Genomic DNA, 24,819 nt, shown 5'->3' on the forward strand with positions numbered 1-24,819 from the left:
CGCATGCACTGTTACTACTATAGACTCAATCGGTTGATCGTCACTCACCTGAGCGCTCTCGAAAGCTTGTCGTAGTTCATGTTTGGCTTCGACTTCCGTTCGCCCCACCGCCTGGCAACCTCGTCCGGATCTGTCAGTTTGAATTCACCGTTGGTACCCTCCCACGTGATGCAGGCAGCGTTACTCGAGTCGGACAATAGCTCGAGCAGAAATTGCCACAGCTGAATTTGCCCCGAGCCCGAACTCGCCAAACGACTGCTGGTCGCTCCGAACATTTGGTACGGATCTGGAACCGATACCGACATAGTGTCGACCGTGAGAAAAACTCCTGGAAACGCAAAAAATAAAGAAACTGCAACCCCGTTATAAGTTTGGCTTGAAAATAAGAAACAGTTCGATTATTTGAAAAATTCCCTATACCGATCAACCTGTAACGACGAGTCTAGGGAATTTCAGTCGAATTAGGATTCAAAGTTTCTTTCGGCGTAACGGCGACATATTTCTTACATTTCCGTGGCACGCGAAACCCGAGCGAAATCCCCTCGGAGCTAGAGAGTTCCGCAGAGCCACCGTTGGTGGCTATCGCCCTTAAAAGCTTTACAATGCGTCATCAGCGCGCGGTGCAGTGGCTCGACGAGCTCGACGAGCACCCTACAGTCTACACAAAGGATATAATAGCAGCCCTACAATAGAATGGACTTCATTTGGCTCGTAATAATTTCAATTGGAAAGACGACGAGGAAAACATCTTTGGGTTATATCTTGTACCACGTTGGAGGTTAACTCGCGCACTCCCCAAAACGAGAAAGTAAAAAACATAATTCCAAGTTAAGCACGAGCAACAGAGACCAATTTTTCAGTGTCATCCATGCACAATATTCACGCACTAAAGTACTACTCAGTATAAAATCACCAGTTTTCCCGCCAACCGCTGGACGGTAGAATCTTTCCACCAAAAACCCTGCAAAACCACCAAACCTAGGGAAAAAATCATCAAGCCGGCAACACTGCGAGACGAGAAATAAGTTCCTATGCACAACCAGTTTGTCCATTGTGCCTAACTATTGACTGTTGCAAGTTTTTAGAGAGATTGTTGTAAACTGCAGTCCATGATGCAAGGACGGATTAAGCCGAGGGTCGGCTAGCCGTATAACGGCGAGCTAGTCGGGTCGACGTTCCCCGTGAATGCGAGCAGTGATCGCCTTTTGATCGCCTTTTGATCGAACGGTAATTCACTTACAAGTTAATAATGGACGGGGGGGTGGTGGCGGGGGTCGAGGGGCGGCATTCCCATTTATCTGCTGGATACGAGGAGGGACAAGGCCTGCAGGATGATCGTCTCGAGCACCGGGGAGCTCGGAGTTGCGACTACCGCCCGACTGCTGCACATTTACACAAGCAATAGCCGTGAAATATATCGATTCCAATACCCGCCCTTGCGCGTGTCTAATGTCGAAGAATTCGTGTGCGAGTGAGCTTCGTATTCGGAGGCGTTTTTCGCGGGAGGAGACCATCTTTGTGTAACGGAATTTTATTACCTCACTTTGCTTTCACCGCTGTGATTTGTGGCTATTACCCACCCCCTTCATGCTAACCCTGGATGTTGGGTGAAATATGCGAATCTGTGTATGCAGGCTTACTACTTGAGTGTACTCACCGGGTTGTCTGAGGTGCGAATGCGTGTCGAGCGCAGACTTTGAAAGACTACTGCCGTATCCTGAAAGGAGAGAAAAAAACTTGCGTTGAGAACATTGACAAGGCTGTTTTCGACTTCTTTCGACAACTCGGGATTATCGTCATCCGCCATCGCGAATAATACATGCCGAACCGAAACATTAACGGATCGCGGTCAATTTTTCACGGCTTGAATGAATCGTGAATGAACGGTGAAAAAATTACACGGAGCAGCGAAAATTACAGGTGCAGGATAAGAGGCAATTACATGCACGTCAAGCCCATGCAAACTATGAGTTTCACAAATGTCCGTGTGCTCGAATTTAATGTCGATTATACGTATGTATACAGTTTTATTATGTATGAGAGGAATGAATCCGCGAAATGAATTTCCACGTACAAAACGAGTGCGATCAATCTGCGACGGGGGAATTATTCTGGGACTGGTAGCGTGTCGCGTTCACTTCGGAGAGAGAGTACACGAGGGTTTTCGAGGTGAATTCTGGAGCGGTATTGGGTTGGAAGAATGTATTTTGTTTGGGTGCAATCGGTCGTAAGTATCCGTTGACAGCAGCTGAGTCCGTAGCCTCATACATAGCCTGCATGGTTTCTAGAGTATGTATACCGAAGCGACAGAGCGAAACAGTCGAGATAACTTTGGTCAACACCCTTGGTCGAGATTTAGTTTAAACTGTACCTTCCGGCGATACGCGCAGGCTGATATATCCCAGTGATCACGTTATGCGAACAACTTTGAGATGGAATGTTACTGGTATAAAATAGCCGCACTCAACACAGGTAACGGAATTCAAAATTCATAACCATAATGTATTCGATTTTCTTCACCAGACTCTGAGAATATCATCTTGATACTTACGATTTCGAAGTGTTGTCACCGAAACAGTGATCAGTACTCATCGAAACGTGCCTCGCGTAAATTTCAGGTAACGACGATATTTTTCAGGGTTAAAAGCACCTGAGGAACTGGGAATAATCAGAGAAGCCGGGGGATTTAAGGTAAACGGTGAGGACCAAGATGAAGAGATGACCCACTCGAGCGGCAGAATTTGCCGGAGAGGATTTCCGTGTAGGCAAACACCGGCTGAGTGCTTTTCTCCTTGCTTCTATCTCTCTTTCTCTTTCTCTCCTACCCTCCGACGTCACGTATATACAACCAGGAGTCCGATTGCTCTCGAGTCTCTACAGTTACAGCCTTACAGCTGCCTTATCAAGCCGACCCGCCTCTCTTTGTCTCTCTCTCTCTCTCTTTGTTGGGGAATCCGAAGGAACCGAGCACCTCTTCAAGTCAAGCCGAGTCATCGGGGTCGGACCAAATCAACTCTGCCGTAAGCCGCTGGCCACGTACGAGAAAACGAGCTAAATTTAATTAAGGATGATTGCGCTACGGTCGAATGATCAGACCTTGGTCTCAACGTCGAGGAAGTGGCATGATTCAAAAGGGGGGAAACGGGCGGTTTTCTGACGACCCGAGTCGAAATTTTGCGCCTACCTTAAAAGAGCTCCTACGTAGGACTTAAAGATAGGAAAGTAGCTTCTATTTCAATGCGGTATCAGACCCTACTTTGACGCTAAAAATCTCCAAAATTCACCGATTTACCGAGTTAATACTAAAAATAGAGTCTGCTTAGAACCTCCTTCAACCCAACAGAAGTTTTTTTTTGTGAGCACTAGAATTTCACTGTAATAATATATCCATAGAGGAGGAGTTACAGGTCCAATGAAAGAGCTGTAGGTCGAATAGCGTCAAAATAGGTTGAATCGCCTACTGAGAGCGTGAAAGTAGGATTTGGTACTTTAATTTTTCGGAATAGAAGGTTCGGTGTAGGATTTATTCTTAAATTTTTAGCACTTAGAGGGTCAACGTAGGATTTCTAGGTGCAGTTACCTTCAAAGTAGGTTTACATGAACCTTGGTAGGGTTAAACGCAGGCAATACATTTCGATTCGGGGAGGTTGATGTGCCGGACGATGATTTGCATTACCGGCTGGAATTGGAGGACAAAAAGAAACTCCGGAAGAAGATCGTAACAAGAATATCGAACACGAAATTGCTTCTACATAGGTACACGGGCGGTAATTATCAGGACTGTACCTATAACCTAACGTTATTTTCTCTCCGTACAGCAGCGCGCTGAGTATGTATATATATATATTGAATAGAAAATAACACGCCGAACGTAAAAACAATCGCGCTGTTTCTATTCGAGGGGATTGAAACGGGCAGATGTCACGGTTAAGTAGCAGTTGGTGTCCGCTATGTTAAACAATTTGATTTCGGGCGTGATTGGGAATTCGGGGATCGGGTGGAACGCCGTCGTCTTCCTCGAGGTCGAGCGGCGCCTAGGGGGTCTGCCGCAATCAGGGCAGCCGCGGGGCTTCCTCGAACCCCATTCCAAGGGCAACACCGACTCCTGGACACCCCGAGCTCCCGTGACATTCCCATTGTCGTTCGGATCCTCGTAGTGCATTCACGAGCAATTACGCGGGGCGGAGTAATCCGGTTACGCGTCTGGGACCCGGACGGATCCGCGCCCTGCATCCTCTCTTTCCTCCGAAATTCGTCCTTTGCCTCCTACCGCCGCAGGATCAAAGGACCTTGTCCTTCCGCGCGAATGCCGTCCCTTCGACTTTCGAGACGACGCTTGCTACAGCACAATGACCCAAGCTCCCTCTCTTGTCGAGATAACTAGCTCGTTTGGCTCACTCTCGTATCGGAGAATATCACCATCTTCGATCACCTTAGATTCAGCCGAGCATGTCACTCGAGTGTTTCGAAAGCCCGGACCTGTTCTGAACCCGCTCTTGAAGCATCCAACCTGACACTTCGTTTATATAGACTCATTGGATACCATGAACGGATCCGCACCTGGAATAGCTTTTTCCAAAATTTGAAAAGTGATACACGCGGGCTCGGAGATGAAACAATGATTGAAGCGGCGATTTCTAGAATTCTAGATTTTGGTCCGGAATGAATATACCGATCACGTCTCCATTGAAACTGGACAAAAAGCAGAGCTATTAAAATTTAGTTATTACATGGTTCAATTTGACATCGCGTCAGTGGCGAAGCGAAACTTTGGGGGAATGGAAGGTTGCGGGTTTGCGGGGGCGATCCACTTCGAGGGAACCCCTTTAGAACGCGAGCCGCAATTCCGCTTTACGATTGCTATTGTGACGAGTTGAAATCTTTGTTCCGTGAGTCAAAGGGGCTTTGAACTAGTCACGAAGACCGTGAGTGAGGTGGCTAGCCGGCGTGCACATGTATGAGGTACGATTGTATACAACGAGGAGGATGAAATGAACGTGAAAAATTCAAGACACGTGATAACCGGACGTCTGTATAAAGAGAAACAGGAAAAACCCGCAACAAAACCGTAGCACGAAATTGAGAAAAGTAAAAATATGAAAGAGAGTCGAGATGAAAATATATCGAAGCGCGAAAAAGGAGGGTGAGGGTCACGAGCAGAATGAAAAACGCGAATAATTAAAAAGCGAGAATTTCAAATTAACTGCTGGGGGCAGGAGGGGGGGGGGGGGGGGGGGAGAGAACCAGAGTTATATGAACTTCGACCTCCAGACCGGCGGACCCTCCGGCTTTTACACCCCCCGCTAGCCATCCGCTGTACAAATCATGACGCTCTAGTGTATAATGTGTATAAACGTTGAACAATACTGTGAAAACGTTAGCTGTGCAGCCGCGATGAAAAACGAAAATTACTAGGCAGAGACGCCCGAGCTGGTATAATTGCTCTTGCGGACTGAAACAGGTTGTTGCTGCTGCTGCGTTCGAGGCGAGCCTTGGAGCGTTTAAAAATAAAATAAGTGAAGAATTGGGTGGGTTAATTTGTTAAGGTTACGATAACTGAACAGGACATCCAGTGACCTTTAACGTATAAAATGGGGAGAACTTCTCCAGAAGCTTTCCAGGACTTGTAGCATCACTGGATTTTTTCTATCTTATAATAATTATTACCGTGGACAAACTGCGATTGTTAAAAATTTTGATACTTGATATACCGAACTTTAAATGTATGGAATAAAAAAAAAAAAAAAAAAAACGCCGGCGACCTTCGACCCCAGAGTCCTGAGCAGACGCTGTATGACCAGGACCCATAAGCGACCCCCGGTTACAGGGTGCAAATCACGACGGTGCAGTAGAAGCATGGTACATATAAGCAATAAGTACAGAGCTAAGTGAGTAACTAGACTCAACGCACGCGACGAGGAGATAGAGGCGGGGTGGACGAAACGCACGCGACGCTGCACCCTTCGATCAGGGTCCGCAATCCCCATCCCCATTCCCATCCCTCGGGCAGGAAGTGCGGGCTCCGAACTGCCGGGCTCCGACGCGATCCTGAGGGAGTCGGGGGACACGGATCGGGCAACAAGTCAGTGGGAAACGGTGCGTAGAGCTAGCGGTACGCGCGTGACGTATAACGGCGAAGGAAACGCGTCGCCATCCCCCAATTCGAATGGCTCGAATGCGTGAGCATATGGGGAGAGACTGTATTATGTCTTCACCAGTACACACACGGCCACGTGCCAATGCGTGACACGTTCACGCATCGTCGGTTGTGTTTCGACTTGATCGTCATCCCCCCGAGTTACACTCCACGGTGTTGTTCTCCGACGATTTCCTTCCTCCTGGAAGGATCAGCCAACCAACCCCGGGTCGAAGAACTCGGATAGCTACCTCCATCCCTCATCGGCAGTTAGGGTCTTCAGTTTTTTGCGTAAAGGAATCGCTGAGTGTGAAACATCCAGCAAGTAGATACTTGTCGATGAAACTTGTCATGAGCCTGGAATTACGTTTCAAACCATGAATCGCGATTCGGTATGGTCTCCATCTCCGCATCTGATTGATCATGAAAATGAGGCGATACGTAGGTGCTTAAGTGCGTGTAAAAAGCCCAGCCATATCCGCCACTCGTGTCACTTTCAGAGAGGCATGTAAGAGCGATGAATCTTTCGGACTGTTGTACGATTCGAGAACGAATCAAGCCGAAACTTTCGTACATATATACCTACTTTCCTGGTTGGTTCGTTCGATTGGCTGAACAGAGGGGTTCTTTTCGAAATTGCCTCCCATATATATGTATACAACGTTTGTCGTTTCAACTTCTTTTTGCGATGCTTCTGTAAAAGCCGAGAAATCTGTTTTCTCTCAAAAAGGCATCCACAGCCTCCTCGTCAACAACTTCATGCGCGTCGATCAAAGTCGCTACATCAAGGAGCAAAGAACGGGAGAAGAATAAAACCGGGTTCTCTCATGGTACGCGTGTAAAAGAATATTTCACAAAGGCGTTTGGAACTAGAGCACTGAACGCTGTGTTCATTTCCCTAAATCCATGCCCTATTCTCGATTCGCCAATCTGGTGACCATGTTGGGTTACACCTGCAATGGGACAAACAATCTCAGCTAACGCGGGTCGAGTGGAGAGCTTATTGCTGGATGGTGTGATGTAATTGAGGTGTGACCCGGGCACCTGATTCCGAGCAAAGGATCACGCGGAGGCACAATGGTCTGCCATACATGGCATGGAGCGACGGTAGCGGGGACAAATCGTTCGCCTCGCAAGAAGTCGAAAAGCGTGATTAGCCAAGGAAGGCTGTTCTCCTCCGTGTCGGTGGTATTCCGGAGGGGCCGATCGTTACCCAAGAGTTGGTAAGATAGTCACGCGATACGCGATGAGGCGCGTAAGCCGTCAGCGAGGCACGCGCCGACGTGGGGCGTATAATTATCGTACAACGGTGAACCGACTCTGCTTGGTCTCTGGGGCCTCGACTTGGGTCGAGAAGTCACGCTAGTAGTCGAACCTCCCTTTCCCGTCCTCGATTCTGACCCCACGAATGACCCCTAGCAGCTCCGCGGCCACTCTTAACCATTTTTCATTCTACAACACTGACTCGGGGCGAGCTTGCTTCGACCAACTTCCTGACCTTAGGCGCCCTCTTACCTGCAGTAGGTACTGCTCAACGCTTTGCACACCCCGCTTTTGTACACCCGGATACCTGCTTCCTGCATACGGATGTCCACACAATCTGGGGTGCATATTTACCTCCGATGTTTAAACACCGCAAACTTCACCGTGTTAACTAGCAGGTCCAACTTGATTTTTGGTACCAGATTTCTACGGAGTTATTATGTCAGGGGCAAACCAAAATTTCAGCGAATTAACCCGCATTAGTTGTTGTCTATACCGTTATTGCAGTTCAACAACTCCGCGTAGTCATTAATGGAGAAGATTATTTTGAACTATGATTTTGCTATTCAATTATCCGATGCACTTTGCCGTTCCTGAGACCAATGAAAAAATATTTGTGTTATCCTCCTGATGTATGGGATATTTACAGAATCACCAGGTTTTCTTTGATCATGTAACGAACATCCTGCGAATCTAAGTACTTCTTGAAACGGTAGCTCAATGATTTTGCCGATCTTGATGTGATCCTACAACCGTGGTCGATTTCTGGCTGAGTATTCTAGTTTCAATGAGCACCACCGAGCTGCTGATCCAATTGAGTGACTACCGGGAAAGCCGATTCATCAAAATTGTTGAAGTCGGTCAGTTCTCGTCCCCAAAAGTGTCATCGAATCCGAAAACAGTGTTCAGTCAACGAGTTTGATCAGAAGGGTGAAGGTCTGAGGCGCTTCTTGGCCCCATCAAACATAATTTCACAGTAGGAAATTCTCCGTTGAAAAACCGTTTGCGTTCAAAAAGGTCGTCGGTGTTTGTCTTTGAGAGTCGATTGTTTTTCTGGATTGAACCAACCGTCGAACCCGTCACCGGGGTGTAAAATCGTGGGGAGGGGGATGGAAACGCCCCGGGCAACCGCGACGGGTCTAATTTCATAAGCTCAGTGACCGCGAGATGGGGGCGGCGTAACGGCGTGTTCTGCAAAGTGTAAACGCAGTCAGCGAGACAACAACAAGGCCAGGGAACGGGATGAGGTACGTCCTTTGGCGCGATTTCGCCCTTTCTCGCTCCTCCGATGCATGCGGCAAAGGGATAGGAGGAACGGGGGTGTGGAAGCTGTTTATAACAAACTGCCCCGCGGCTTGCAGCTCTGATCTCTCCACTGTGATTGCGAGTTGTGCCTTCAACAGGGCACAGCGCTGCCTCCGGCGCTCCTCGCCCGTCGAGGCGTCACTCTCCACACCCGTTTGCATGCCTCGGGCACTCCGCGACAAAGAGGTCGCGGTTGAACGCGCCACAAAGCGTCGCGACGCCCACGCCCTACTCGACTCGGCGAAACCCCCGAGACTCCTATCGCCCCCGCCCGACGTCGCGACGCCCGAACTCGATTCGCGAACCAATTCCCAGACCGTTCATATTCGACCTCAAGACTCTGTGACATGGTTTTCGGAGTATTTTTAATCGTAAGATATGGTACGAATTTTCCTGATTCTCGACGATGATGAACTTCAAAATCTACTAGATTTTTTTTTTCAGATTGGCAAAATGGGAAGGAGAATTCGTTCGTCGCAGAGCACGATCTCGGTCGAGACGTGAGCGTGATTCCAATTTGGAACACATTCTTTTAGTTCGAATGGTTTATACAATACCAGAACTGGGGTTGAACCAAATTTTATGATTAAAATCACCTGTCTAAAGGGATTAAAATGCATCTCATAATGGTGTTGATAAATAAACTCACCCTGGCCAGGGGCTGGTGAAGCGGCGTGACTCCAGCCGCCTTTGTACGAACTGCTGGCATCTGAAACATTGTAAAAGTAAATGGAATTATTAATAGAAACAATGTACTAGAGTGTAAAATTTTCTGTATCAAAATCAACCGTCTGAAAATAGGTAAAAATAAAATATTCTTACGTTGACAATATTAGAGTGAATTTCTCGACCGATCAGTAAATAATTAAAAATTGGACTTGACGATAATTTATCAGTTTGTAGACTAATTGATATATCCATTCGATTATGTCGAAAGGATGTTTAAAAGAAGTCTGAATCTTGGAGTCAAACATGAGACATGACATGCTTTCCACATCTTGCGAATACCTTTGCTATTCGAAAAGCTCGATCCAAGCTTCTCAACAGTGGTGACTAGTCACTTGAGATCGAATCACGACGATTGACAAGCCTGGAGTCAGAGTACCGTCAATTTTACGACCTCAAATGTCCTCGAAAACGTTGAGATCAAATCAAATTCACAACAAAACATAGATATCGTACAGTAGTCGCATAAGTTGAAATAGCGCATTGGAAATCAGGATCAACGAAATCATAGTTACCCCAATATTACAGTTACTCTTGACCATTAGTTGACTAGAACGAGAAGTCATTTTACAGACAGATTGTATGTTACATATAATCGGTTACTTTGAGTTACCGAACTAGCAGACTTTGCGTACTCATGATTGTCACAAGGTCCCGACCATTGGCTAAAAAAGTGCCTTTCTACTTCTCTCCAACCAGTCGACTGTGTGCTTGGTCAAGACTTTAAGGAGTCTCCGAAGTGTTGGAAGATCATTGTTATCGCTGTTTCCGCGTATGTGAATTCAGCTGAGCATAAGTCGAGATGGGTAAAATAGGAGCGAGTGCCCACGTCTGGGGAATTTCTATCTATGAATTTTCCCAAGGTACGAGCTCGTCAGCCCGGGGGGCATGTTTGCCAACAGATATATTTTCATTTGGCAGATATTGGCGCGCCGGGGATGTCCCCTCGTACCCCAGTGTGTACATACGCGGTGCCAGGACGACAAGGCCGAGTTCTTCCCGGCTACCGAAGACCCGGCTAAAGTCCAGGGTGACCTTCGGAGCAAACACTGTCCGCCAGTGGCTCCGATCCGTCCCCCCCCTCCGAGTTCGCCTCTTTCGGTCCATTAATACAGCCTCGAATTTCACGTGTCGCGACGAGGGGGATGGTGCAGGTTACTCGACAACTATAACAATACATGGCCACGGCATAAGAAATTTCCTCTTCTTCCCCTTCTTTGCTCTCTTTCTCTCTCTTTCTGTCTATTCTCTACGGGGAATACCAAAATCCGGGTAATCCTTGCGGTTATAATATTTTCGAGTGGTCCACTTGACATTTTTCCTCGATGGGTTCGCGGACTTATGGGATTACGATATGTGTAATGGGGGGTATGATCGACCGATTGTTTCGCGATGATGAAAGATTTTTTATGGCAGGGGAAAATCTTCGGGCAGAAGGTATGCAGGATTATGATCGTTGCGGTATACGCTGAACAGGGTTAGAATCAGCAATATGAAATGGACTCTGAGAAGGAAGATATTTCAGGTCGATATCTCCGATTTGATTTCTTTTGCAACATGTTACAGTAGACTAAAAATTAAGCGACACGTATTTCTTTTTTATCCGCCATTAAACACTTTAAGGGGGTGAAACCACCCTCCAAACTAAGGCATGTCGAGGGGTGATTTGGCAGTTTCACCCACAAGAATATAATTTTTTTTTTCAACCTATCCAACTGGGAAAAGTTTTCTCATAACGAGAAGTAAAAAAGGTAATTTTGTCAATTAAAAAATAAAAAAGAAACTGCCAAATCGCCCGTTGACATGCTGTTTTTAGGCTACTATAACATATTAAAGAGGGAATCAAATCGATGAGATCGACCTGAGATACCTTCCTTGTGAGCCAAGAGTTTGTTATTTAATATTCAGCTGCTTGAAAAAAACCATTCGATATTTTTTTTTCAACGGTTGCAGAATTTCTCCGAGATCGTCGAGTGGAGAAATAATTTTGGAAATTCGATTTGCATAGTCGGTGTAAGATACGCATAACACACCAACCGGAAAGATAAGACTGATGATTTCGTTCCCCTTCTGCACGTATAAGATGAAAGCCGAGAGAGCGATGTTTGGTTTTCTCGCATGGTGTTTGCGTATTTTATTTCGACACGTAGGCCAAAAGGCCAGTTTTACGGCTCACTTATGGGGTCGTAAAAATCGAAGGCCTGTCTTCGGCCGGCGGTAAAAGTCAACCCTTACATGTGTACAAAGAATCGCAAAATGGTAACGACTGTCCGACCACGAGCCACAGAATGACGGGAGAACAATGAATTGACGAGAGAAATTTCGTGCCTCGTCTGATTTCCATCGTGAAAAATAAAATCACGTGGCAAAAATTTCCCCCCTTCCTCCTTGGACAGAAACTATTCCGCGAACGTAATTTTATTACAGCCGAGATGACCCAGCGTTAATTTGGCATTCGTGACGACGGAGACGACCGAGTCTGCAGAGGTCAAGCCAAGGTCAAACGACCTTCCAGATATCATATGTATGAGCCTATCTATGAGCGAATGAAGCGTCGGCTAACGACCGAATTCAGAGGGTCGTGTGTCGGGGCAGCTTTTTTGGGGGTCTCGATGCCGCCACCGCCGCATATGATGCATTATGCTGCCTACGTCGTCCGGAAAAGTCATAAATTGGTCCAGTGTGAAAACTCACTGATCCGCGTTAACCCCCTTAAAAGGTTAATTCGAAAATCAGAGCCTCGATCAACGTGTGCTAATAAGCGTTATGTGTACAAATGATCGCCTTTTTACATAGACTGAGAGGAATTTTTAGTTCCGGTTACCGCTCGGTCCTTGACTATTTTCATTATTTACCACAATCGAAAAATATAGTTTTAGGTAGAAAATGATAATTAGTTTTCTAGCTGTTACCGGAAAGTCTGGTATCCGTTGCTATTCTTTCTCATTACGATCACTGTTGCTATATTTTCTTGCAACTCGTGCGAAAATTTAACGCTCGCGCAACGATGAATTGACGTTAAAGCCTTGTTTAACTATAAAAGTAGAGTAAACCTCAGAAACTGATTTTGCGTTGCAATAACCGAAAAAAGGATCGACGATAGCGCAAAATGGTTAGGCGTGCCTCGTTTTTCGTAATTCCAACAATATTCAAACAGTTTTTTTAACGATACCTGTTTTACTCAATTTTTCTGGTTACTGTAACAAATGAAATTTTTCTCAGTGTATTGAGAAAAAATATACATATATACTGTCGCAGAATAATTTCGCCATGCGAGTTGGATAGTTATGTCTTCAGAGAAGGGAGCTTCGGTCGCGTGTGATTTTTGATATTTTTATTGATTCATTGTTTTTTTTTTTACCTGTTCTTCTTTTTCCATTTAACTTTACCTTCAAACTCAAGTTTCTGAGATTTATGCGTGTGCATTACAATCGTACGTACCGTAACGAATATTTTTTCAGGTTTTTATTTTAACCGGTATTATATACGGGAATCCGTTTATCGCCATCCGATCTGGAGAACCGACGTAATTTGATTCACTGGTATGATCAAAGGGAAGGAATATTTTTTTTTTTTTTCGTCGTATCTTGGTAACAATCTGCAGAAATAATCGGTGACTGAATTTCAGTTAGCTTATCCTAGAAATTCAAATCTCACGTCAGATACGAATCGCGATCACGTGTGGCTGTATGTTAATATGTTAAAATCTATGCAGCTTGTCCGGTGGGAACGAGGATTGCTGCGTAAAATTATGCATCTAATACCAAAACTATACCCGAATAAGTATGAAACTGTATGCATTAACATTGTAGGTACACCTTGAAAATTAAGCAATTTTTTTACAACTCGGAACTGTAAATACGAGTGAGATGTTAAATAAGATATAGAATGATATCCAATATTTGTAAAAATATTATATAATTATTAATTATTATTGAAATCGGTTTTAAACTCTCCCCCAAGTTTTTTTTTTTTTTTTTCACGTTACGAAGATGTATCAACGTAAATGTGACGACACGTGCTAGTTTATGTGGTGATTTACACTATTTTGCATTAAAACTACACGTTGAAAATATTGTGTGGCGGTTAGCAAGTTCAAACATTCAATACTACTAAATAATTACCTTTCACCCTTTGCTTCGTCACGATGACTTGGAAATATTTTTACCTTGACGGTACTGAAAACCGTTCTTAAACCGTTTTATCTGAAATTTCTTTACTCGTGATTTTAATAAGGCAGATTCAGAGTAAAAAGATTTTTTTTTTACACCACAACGTTTCATATTAATATTTCCGTACGTGAAGAAACTTAAGTGTAGCCAAATTATCCTACTTTTATATTTAATTTGAGACGCAAGGTACGAAGAGATATATTCAATTACTAATATATCGCTGCAAAGAAAGAACAAAATATAGAGCGTGTAAAATACTCCTATAAACAAATAGAATTTAAACGTTATTATCAGAACGAAAAATATCTGAATAATATACTGTTAATAATATTCTGTCAAGTGAACATTTCTTTCTATTATCGTGTTATGCAAAATTGTTATTTTGTTAAGTAATTTTTGTAAATGCTCAAGAAGTATATCCGCCTATTCTGTCTTTTATTTTTTATCTTAATTTCTTTACTTTATGTCTGTTATTAATTATAACAAACATTGTTTCTAATTTTTTTATTTTGTAGGACCAACCTATTTACGGGCATGTTTACGCCTCCTGTAGGTCCTTACGTATAGGTCCTCAGTAAAGAAATATCTAAATAATATACTCTTCTTACTTGTACGAAAGAAAATCTCTGAGCTCAGATTCTTCTGCTTACATAAAAAATTATTCACCCAAAGTCCGAGCTTCGAATCATCAAATTTTTTTCATCTCGAAATTTTAATGCTTTGCGAAATTGCGGTGACAGTAACATTTCACTTATCAAAATGCAACATCCCCGTGCAGTGTATAAGCCTCTCTCTATATATATATGTATATTACAACTACTACTAACATATATTTTGTAAGATGTTTATTACAGGCGTTCCTTTTCAATAATTAATCAAGAAATTCATCTCGCACGCAACTCTTACAAGAAGAAAAAAAATATTTAACACGAAAATAAGAAGCGTCAACAATTCACCCTGAGTTAATAATTTCTACGATTCGCTGATAAGCTTGCAAGCTTAAACCCTCGTCCCCGGTTGTTCCTTGATTATCCGTAATACTCACCTGCGAACAACATCGATAGATTGGTGAAGGCCGTGGTCCTTGGCAATTCCGCAGCAGTGGTACCGCTGCTTTTTAGGTCCAGCATCGCGGTCGCGATGACCGGAAGGTCAAAGTTGAACCGCAGTCCTCTCGGGGAATCCTGACGGTCTCTTTATTATACTCAAAACAGTCCCCTTAATGTACGTGTGTAAATTTTCACAATAATAATTTTTTTATTTTTATTTTTTTTTTTTTGCTCTCCGTCACGCAGCACCGCACCAGGAAAAAAAACAACAACAATAATAATAACAATAACAACAACAATCAACGAACCCGCAATAATAATAATAATAATAATAATAATAATATATAATTAATCACGCGGTACGATGATCCCGAAGCACACAGAATTGAGAAAAAACCATGAGAATTAAGGGTGTTTTGACACGTACAATAAGGATAAAGAAAAAATTCACGTGCACAGCACAATTCATTTGCAGCGGGCCAAGGTTGAGCCCAGTCGGCAACGTAGGTGTGAGGACATGATCGTGGCTTCCCGCTCTTAGTGACACTGGAAGTTAACCCCGTGGTTGCCTGGCGCCGCGGAAACCCGGACCGCCCCCTCGGCGTCGCGACGCCGAACGTAGGCGGGGTTTCACACCCGTCGAAGCGGCCGCGCGCATCCCAACTACTTCCTAATCAACCCCCATGGAACACGAGCAAGACGGACCGAATCCATGCAGCCTGCCCGATGACGGGACGGAAGACGGGGAGAGGAGTTGCTATAGTCACCGAAGCGACCTATCAACGTGTCGCCCCTCCGATCCGAGTAAGACGATGCAGGGAAAAGTAAAACTCCGAGATCTCAAATAAGTACGGGAAAACTTACAGAGATACCGCTTATCAGCGGTAGGTAATGTAGATATACGATCATTTTAGATCCCAAGTCGAATCACGGATCTGGTATATTCATATTCATTGCTTCGTTCGTTCGTTTATAATATATACCTTGACGATATTTCACCTTATTCCATATTATATTCGCGAAACAGAGAATTCATCGTAAATTTCGAGTATATATTCGACAGGGTGAGATCATTTGTTTTTTTTTTATTTATCATTGATCTTTGGATTTTCTTGAATGTGAAGTACATCAAGAGCATCTTTGCTCCTAGCGAAACCTAGTTCGGATCTTTTTCGATCGAGAATCTCGAGAGTCTTTTAACCGATGCATGAAGTCGCGTTTTTCCTTGCTTGGACAAATGACAATATGATTTGTTTTCTATTTTATGACATGTTGCGGCTAGTATTATTCTACAATTGCACTTGTTGAACACTCTTACTTATGCCATCATTTTTTTCAGTCTTATAACGGGATGTTGAGTTTCAAATAATTACACTGGTCTTTAACTAGGTTTACACCATGATATAGAACCAAGAAATCACGGATCTATAATCCCGCGTCAAAATTTTACAGCTAGTTTGAATCGATCTTGGCTCTTCGTTTCTTTGTATTTCAGCTAAGCCGATTCGAATTCAGGCCTCATTTATACCCTCAAGATCCTCTGACAGCTCATTGTTAGTTTGACTCGACAAATCAGTCTTGAAGTTTTTAAAATTTTTAGATCGGAATCAACTTCGAGATCCTCGCATCTCAGTTGCAATTAATTACAGAACCTCGAATACATGGAATTCGAGAAAGGAAAAGTTTAAGGATTAATTGAGGACTAAAACCCGGAATATTCTTAAATGAGTCCCAATTTTGGTTCTCATATAATAATTCATATAGCTGTACAATGTACTCAAAAATCGGAGGCTGCGATAAGAGCTGGAAAGGCCGATGAAGCGATTTGAATTATCTTTTTTCAGGAAGAATTAATAACAGTTGGAACTGTGACAGATCGATTTCTACGAAGTGTTGCTGTAGGTCGGGGTGTATACGAGTAGCGAAATTTTATATGGTAATGAATTCCGTGTCGTTAATTTGCAGCGAGCATCAATTCGCTTGGATTAGAGCCACGTGTAATTATTTCCGCATTGCATGTGCGAGTCTATAATGCAGAGAATTGTTCCGTAAGCTGCAAAGTGTGACTTTACTGATTAAGAATTATTTGAAATTCGAATTTTTAGGAAAGCAATAAATCGTTTACCTAGGATGACGGAAAACGGTGAGTTCGATTCGTTTCGTTTGATTCTTAAATCTTTATGATTATTTATAAATTCTACGAACAGTTGAAGTTCTGAATCTGAATTTTTTTACAGTATCTCACAATACAGGGTAAAATGACATAATTATATCATCACAATTTGTCGCATCTGAGGTAGCTTGAATGTTTTATTCGATTTGGGGCGAGGTTGAAGTTCCGAATTTGAAAAGTTCCGAAAGCGCCTAATTTTGAACGTTTTGGTGGCGAAACTTAAAGTAAAGAAATCAAACTTTGATTTTAATAACTTTGATCGTTAATACCGAATAAACCAAGTCTGAACTTGGGTGAAAGTCTATAAATACGTAAGTCAAGCCTCGGTCATAAATTTCGTCTGGCCGTTACGACAGCTTCTACTGCCTGCCTGAGCGAACGGCGACTCATTTCACTGCGCATGGCCGAGACCATCACTGACTTTTATCAATTTTTCTCCAATTACAGAATTCCCGTGATTTTATTTACCGAGTGCGATTCGTCATGAATTCATCTTTGCAACGAGAATCCATGAAAATTTGGCATAAATGCTGACGATGAGTAAATTGAAACAACGGCAATCCAAAGAGTGCGCATTAAATTCAACCCTGATCCAAGCGTCTTCATTAAATTTCTTCACTTTTTCTTTTCGAGGAAACAAAGAGATCGGTTTCATGCATTTCAACGGATCTTAAACATCAGGCTGATTCAATACGTTTAAAATCATTGCGTTAGATTCTACACTGAAGTTTTGCCGGCCACACGGTCAGCTTTTACTATTTGATTCTCGGTTGCACGATAACTGGCCGTTTGTACTATGTAATTATACTATGAATTAGGTGATCTAGGCTACTTTCCATTTTCTCTAGACAATATGTTTGCATTGTGTGTGTATTTTTTTTTTTTTTATAGAAAGAAATGCAGCTTGGTTTGAAGTCGGGGTCGATGTGTATGTTTTTCATATAATTCGAAATAAAAAATATGTCATCGTGTACTGAGAATTTTAAAACGATGATTTTGAATAACGGAGATGACACAGCCACTTGAAAAATAGTATATATCATAATTTTTTTCGATACTGTCAACTAGAGAATGAAAGAAAGAAAATGACTCTCATTTATCTCGATGTAAAAAGTGATAAAAAAAAAAAAAACAATTTGCTTCAGACATTCCGTGAAGCAACATTTAGGTGTTTGTATTGAGAAAATATATCTTTTGCCACATTTGTCGCATTCAATAATTTTTTTTTGCGTAGCTGTACCTCGAGCACCATAAGAAAAATTTGACTAAAAATAATATCCCACCAGATCCGCATTATTATTACGTTATTTGTTACATTTCTGTCAGTAAATATAACGCAAACTTTTGTAATTTTAACTTATGTGAATTGTCATATCGACATGTAACATGTAATTTGTACTTTTTCTTTCGACGAGTACGGAATTGAAAAAAAGATTGAATAAATCCAAAAAATATTAGCAGACCTGCTGGTAATTTTTATTTTTATTTTTTTTTCAAATCGTCTATAAAAAAATGAAATGTCAAATTATATGCGCTAGGTGCATGGAATCGTCGAGCGTTTTAAGGGCCGGTTGCCACTTTGGCTCGTTCACACGTGTACGCAGGTATGCATAATGCATATGTACCAGCTACTGTCCGAATTATCATTATTCAAAATGAAAAATAATGCATCCGGAAACGAGGGGTGACTCAGGCTGTCTGCCGTGCCGCCGTCGGCCGCCTGCAGCCAACGACTCGCCCCGGTGGCTGCAAGTGGCCGATTCCTTTAACCCGTGATTCACGTGGAGTTCATACCCTGCAGGAGCATGGAGCTTGGGGGGGGGGGGGGGGGGGGGGGACACACCAATCGCTACCGTAACGATATAACACTGAACCCATTTAACCTCATTAAAGCCCCTGCGTGGTTGAATAAATACCCGTAGAACGAAGAAGGTGACGTTCGTGAAGAGGTGGACGAACGACCGGAGCGGGAAATATTATAATTGAGGGGAAATGAGGGGAAGGCGAGGTATAAAAATGGTCGGAAAATACGCTTTTTGAAACGAAAAGTAATTGCGAGCTTGTAACGTGGCAAGATCCGGTCAAGAATTAATGTTGGATTCAAGAAATCTATCTTGAATTGCGGTGAAATTTGCGATGTTTGGTAAGAAAAAAAAAAGAGGAATTCACTGTTCAAGAGATTTGTTATGAAATCAACGTGAACATGCGAAATGTGAAATTGAATAGTATTTTTTCATAGTTATGTTTGTGGATGATTCATTAAAGAATAAAATGAGCTATATCTCGTTCAATCGCATTCGAAATCAAAATTTCGTAAATTTCAGTAGGTAGTCCTTAATACCGGTAAAAGTTTTTTCAAGATTTTCTAGTTTCATTTGAAATAATTTTCGATTCTAGGTGAAAATATTCATTTATCTTTCAGTTATTACATCAAATAGGTACTAACTAAATAAGACAATGATAATAATTGATACTTTAATGACATAAATTGATATTATATTGCGTCGTTAATGGTAGTAAAGAAAACAAAAACCGATTGCAAGGAAGAATAATATATTGTTTTTGGTCAATCTTATAATTCGAACCTCTGTATAATCGTGTTTTTTGTACCAATAATTTTTACCCCAAATTTCTGTCCCGAAAATCCTTGAATATATGTCGGCTTCCCCGCAACGCAGGAAGTTCGAAGCCAGTTCGTATTTCCGATTAAATATAGTTTGTATCGTTGTATCATGCCCGGCGAAGTCTAGCTTCACGGTAGGTAAGTAGAGACTCTCTTTCTCTCTCTCTCTCTCGCCTATTCGGAACCCCGGGGATCCCCCAGATAGGAAGACACGCGCCGGCCACGCGACCACCGACGTTCGTCGACGCCCGTCGTCGCATTTAACGCGCGATCGCTCTCGAGTGGTCTCCTGCCCTGGGCCGTCAGCCCGCGAAAGGGGCCTTTCCTTTTCCCCTCCGACTCTGGGACCCCTCTTGAACCCCCTGAACCCCCTGAACCCCCTTGGCGCTCTTTACTCTGGCCTTCCGGTCTGCGTCGCGGTCACGCCGAGCTGGCAACGATATGGATACCGCGTGTAACGCTGCACGCGGCTTTGTAACGTACTTATAAGGTACCTATAACTTGGTCTGTGTATGGATGTATGGATGTACATACGTGCGTTGTACGGGGGGCGTAATTGAAACTATGGAACGAATCACCGGAGCCACGGTAGGTCCGAGCTTAATGTTGAGTTTTGCTTTGAACTAGATGTCTTTTTTTTTAGAGAGATAGATGGGGGTGGGGGTCGAAACTTGGAAGGGTCAATATTGCGAATGGCCGATGTATCGAAATTTTAAACATGCGAAAGTAAAGTATCGAAATACGAATTGTTTGGAAATTTGTTTTTCGAAAGCGTCACTGATTAGAATAACTACTTATAGCCAAGTTTTTCAAACGAACAATTACGTGTTTCAGGGTGGCCACAAATTTTATGGAAAAGAATTCCATGGCATTTTCAGGATTTCCGGGTCCTAAAACCTAGGTTTCTCTGAAATTTTCCTAGTTCTAGTAAGTTACTAAAACCTAAATCGTTCAGCTTATAAGCTCTGTATTCGGTTCAAGTTCGATTCGAATTGAAGAAACATATAATGTACAAAAAAGTCAGTTTAAGTTATATTTGTTCACCTCAAAAAATCATTTCTAATTTCCATGATATAAAACTGATATTTTTAGTCTTTTCCATGACCAAATTAAAAATCCCCTGACAATTTCAGGTTTTTCAGGTTTTCCAAGCGTGTGGTCACACAAAACGGTGTCAGCGGTGGGATGTGCGAGCAAATTCTTGACGCTTTATTCCAAGTGTCAACTTCACTTCAAGACTCTAAATTTATGACGTAAGATCCAAGACCCCCTCGATAAATGAAAACAGAAAATAGTCCCTGACGGTAACTCGATCCATGTTCTCCTTCACAGTGACTCGTTATCGCAGCAATGTACACGGGATCCGATTGGTTACATCGTCGAAATTCAGTTCGCGTTGTCAGGATCGCGATCGGCGGCAGCTATCGTCGCCGGCATTATCTCGATGCGCGAAAATATAGAGTTACAAGATTGGCGAGGCAGCCTGCAGCCGGCGTTCAGGGTCGGTATCACATTGTCCGTATCCCGGGTACGAATCGCTACGGGGTTGAAGGGGGCGACGTCGTATTGTCGAGAGACTCGAGGCGAGGGCGCGTTCGTTGTGCGATAAGCCTGCAGCATTGCGCTAGGGGCACCTAGTAACCACTTTGTTACACCAGGGGACGGTTAAGTGTGCGAGACGATACGAATCGCGAGTCCCAGATTATTCGGTGTATTCAATTTGTACAATATGCTTAATCCAGAATGGCGCACCAGCCATCCTCCGGATCATCATCGTCTGGTCTCGTTTTACCCCGGCCGATTGACTAACGGAGAAGATAACCCGCAGCTGAAAATCTTTCAAACCAACCCCCTCCCCAAAAAAAAGAAGCCTTTCTTCGTGAAGGGAGCTCTTTGACAGCGATCTCCTCGCGTTGGATGAAGAATTTCAACGACCAAAAACTTCCACCACTTTTCCCATCTCCGACATGTACTTGTCCGTGATTTTTGACTGTTGGTACCTACGGACAGTTAACGTATTTTCGAGCTACTCCCGAGGCACTCGAGTCTTCCGGCATAAACATGAAAGATGCGTATAATAAAGAGGCGGGAATGTGAGTGCCTTGAGAGCGAGTTCCCTCTACTGTCTCGTGCCGATGATGCTCTTCTTCTTTACCGCTCTTTAAACACGGTTTTATCCTGAAAATATGGCACTTTGGCGACGCTCGAGTCACTTCGTATCCACCGCGTCGTTTAAGTGGGGCTGATCTACCTCTCACTCGGCTTTCATCATCCCGAATCAAAGCGTTTTATCCGATGACGACGAGAGGGACGTTGCTGAGCAGCTAACTGTACCAGCTAATTTACCAGATAGTATATAGAGGACGAGGGACGTTGTCGTCACGTGTGTTGTTTCAAGTGGTGTTCGTAAACAGAGAGACCGAGAAAGCCTGGAAGCCGCCAGTAATAGTAATCGAAACGGAATTGCTTTTCGAGTCACGTTCGCTTCTCCAGACAACTCGCACATTCTTTCTGCGTGTCGTTATACGAAAAAAATTTGAATCTCCGTTTAAACTCCTCCTCCTCGTCGCCTCCTCCTTCTCTGCCAACGACGAAAACACCCTGTTTGTTCAGCTCAGACATTCTACGACGCGTTACTTACTCCAAACCACGTCACGCGACTGTTTGTCGAGGTGCGTATGACACCGCCATAATACAGTGCATCGATTTTGCCCTGCAGTGCCAACAACCCTTTGTAAACCGTCGGTGTAACCGAGTGAATGACAATTCAATTGTGAAGAAGAGCCAATTTTAAAGTGTGTACCAAAAAAGCGTCCACCTCTCCGAACCAATCTCCGAGATTAAAAGTCCGAAACATACATATTCCGAGCTGGCGGTCTTACTAATGGTCACTGATTATCCACGATTTCGGACAACTCCCAAGAACCCGTTTCAAATCGCCCGATGCTTATCTGACGTATCGTTGCAGCCCCTAAGCCCAAGGGATCGTTTAGCTGGCTGATCCACTGGGGTTAGAAAGAAATCATAGTTCGATGAACCGACCCCTGGTTCAGTCGTGAAACATTTATTCCAAGCCTAGAATTGGTTGATCAGTATTGTACAACGGTGGAACAACCACTGTGACACAACGTGATGCCGAATCCAAATGCTCCTGATCGAGTCTTCGGACTCCTCTGACCTCTTGGTCCCAGTTTTTGATGAGGCGAGTCACGTAAATGGTATGGGTGTAGTGTATAGGTGCGTGCAGCGAGCGGTATAAAAGTTTGGAGAAGTGGGCGAGGAAGATAGAGGAATGGATGGATGGTTCGTGGGTGGTTCGAGGTCTCGGCGACCCTCCCTCTGCTCACGCGGTACTACCCAAAAGGACTGAAAGCCATTAATTACGTCACGGAAGAACGCAGTCGTTGTCTCAAACAAAGGACTCCGCGAGTCTCTAGGTGCTTCTCTTCTCTCTTTGCCTCAGCGCCCACTTCAACCGCGGCGCGGGCTACATACGTATAATATGTTGAATAATACACGCAGGACTTTGCTCTGCCTTTACGAAGCCGTACATGTGTGTGTTCACCAACGTTGTACGTCGCCCTGTATCGCCCACGCTTCATATAACACCGCTAATTATCCGAAATTTGCATACCCATACTTGCTTTGCTCGCTGCTATATAACCAACCCCCTACTCCGGGTTTTATTTTCCGTCTTTCCCAGCCTTTTGTTCCTTTGTTCTTCGCTTCTCTCATATCGAAGGGATAACTCGAAATCAGCATGCACACGGACGACACGGGTACTCGTGTCAGAGAATTTCGTTCCAGGAATTTTTACTCGACGTTGAAGCTCCCAAGACCTGCTGGAATTGTCCTGATAAGTTCAAGTCAGTGAACCGGCTCCAAGTTCAAGCTCTAATTAAAGCGATAATTACCTTCTGAGTATCTCTGAATGATTTCAGATACAGCTTTACTATTCCGTTCCATCCAAGGTCTAACTTCTGACCAAAGTACCCGTAAACCATAATGATTTGATCAAAGTTCAAATTCCAGTTTTGCGAAATGTTGAAACGCTCTTCGCGGGATCGTAACATCGTAAGAAAAATTCTTGAACCATAGTGAAAACGAGTCCAAGAGGTAATTTCAGGTGTGCGTGCGCAGGTTGATGATGACAGTTAATTCTTTTGGCATTGAGCGAAACCTTGGATAGCAATGAGAAGGAGAACGAAGTGGAGGCGGCCGAGGACGAGGACAGACGAGAGGCAGTAGAGGCATCCGCGCGCTCATTTCCGTTTTGGGGCCGTCGGGCGGTAGTCGTTGGGGGGGTGGAGGGGGACGGGGATGGGAATGGGGGCTGCTAACTCGCGAGATATTAATTCCGTGTTAGCGCCGTGGAAGGGTGCTGGGGCGAAAACTACGCGAAGGGCTGCCGTCCCCCGGCCCACCCTGCGCCACTTCCCACCCCAGGAGGCGAGGAGAGGGGGAGGCGTTGCAAATCAGAGATTAGCCATAGTTAACTCAACTTGCGCAGCCAAACAGTTAATCAATAAATGATTATTTACGTCACGCGGGGAAACCCCTCCGCCTCCTTCAATCTCTCATGGCAAATATTCAACGGGCTTACGTCGCGTGCTGTTATGTCGTATGAAATACGGTGTACTCATTAATATCTGATTTCATTTCGGTTCGTCGTATATAGCTGTGCAGAAATACTCTGCCGGTTGTCAATTTTTTTTTTCTTTTCCGTATTTTTTAAGCACGTGTACGCTTATTTATCGAAAATGGTGTCAGCGGTGGGATGTGTCAACAAATTCGTGACACTTTATTACAAGTGTCGACTCCGTTTCAAGACTACATTTTTTAAGCACGATATTTTTTTTTTTCTTGTTTTTCTTCTTCATAGCATGCGCTTATTGTACCGCAGGGCGCAGATTATTCCGAAGTGAAGTCAAAGCTAAATAAGATACCTTCGATTTCTCAGTCATCTGGTCCACAAATTTTCTCACCGCTAATCGTTTCATTACCTTTGACCAAATGATGTGAAACATGAAATTTTTCATACGCAGAACTTTGGATTTATGAATTAACAAATGTGTATCGCCATTTTGATACGCTGTTACATATTTTTGTTCTCGTTTTAATTTCGGTGATTTTTTCATGTTATTACTTATTTTACCCTTTTCTTGGTTTTTGTATATCCCATGGTAAAAATCGTGATCTTTTGATTCTAAAGTATAGTTTCATTTTCTTTTGCCTACACGAAGAAAACTTCGTTCCATGTTCAATAAACGTGGAAGTGAATAATTTTATCAAGTTCAATAGAGTTTTACTGGTATTAAAAAATTATTTCAAACCTATGTAATGATGCCACAAAAATTGTAGGCACCAAAGAA

General features: G+C 43.5%; 1 protein-coding gene across 6 annotated transcripts in view; it reads right to left on the reverse strand.

Moving 5' to 3' along the window:
- Positions 1-24,819, reverse strand: part of Ets65A (DNA-binding protein D-ETS-3) — a 45,584-nt gene that overhangs the window by 2,371 nt on the left and 18,394 nt on the right. For 4 of the 6 annotated variants that reach the window (XM_046611749.2, XM_046611748.2, XM_046611747.2 and 1 more), the window contains exons 3-5: positions 9,354-9,413; positions 1,658-1,717; positions 49-352 (exon numbers count right to left, since the gene is read on the reverse strand). In XM_046611749.2, the coding sequence (XP_046467705.1) occupies positions 49-352; positions 1,658-1,717; positions 9,354-9,413 (424 nt within the window). Of the gene's footprint in view, positions 1-48; positions 353-1,657; positions 1,718-9,353; positions 9,414-14,647; positions 14,859-24,819 lie in introns of those variants that run through there. The other 2 variants (XM_046611752.2, XM_046611750.2) reach the window with 2 other exon arrangements.

Source organism: Neodiprion pinetum, chromosome 2, assembly GCF_021155775.2.
Source record: "Neodiprion pinetum isolate iyNeoPine1 chromosome 2, iyNeoPine1.2, whole genome shotgun sequence".
Lineage (NCBI taxonomy): Eukaryota > Metazoa > Arthropoda > Insecta > Hymenoptera > Diprionidae > Neodiprion > Neodiprion pinetum.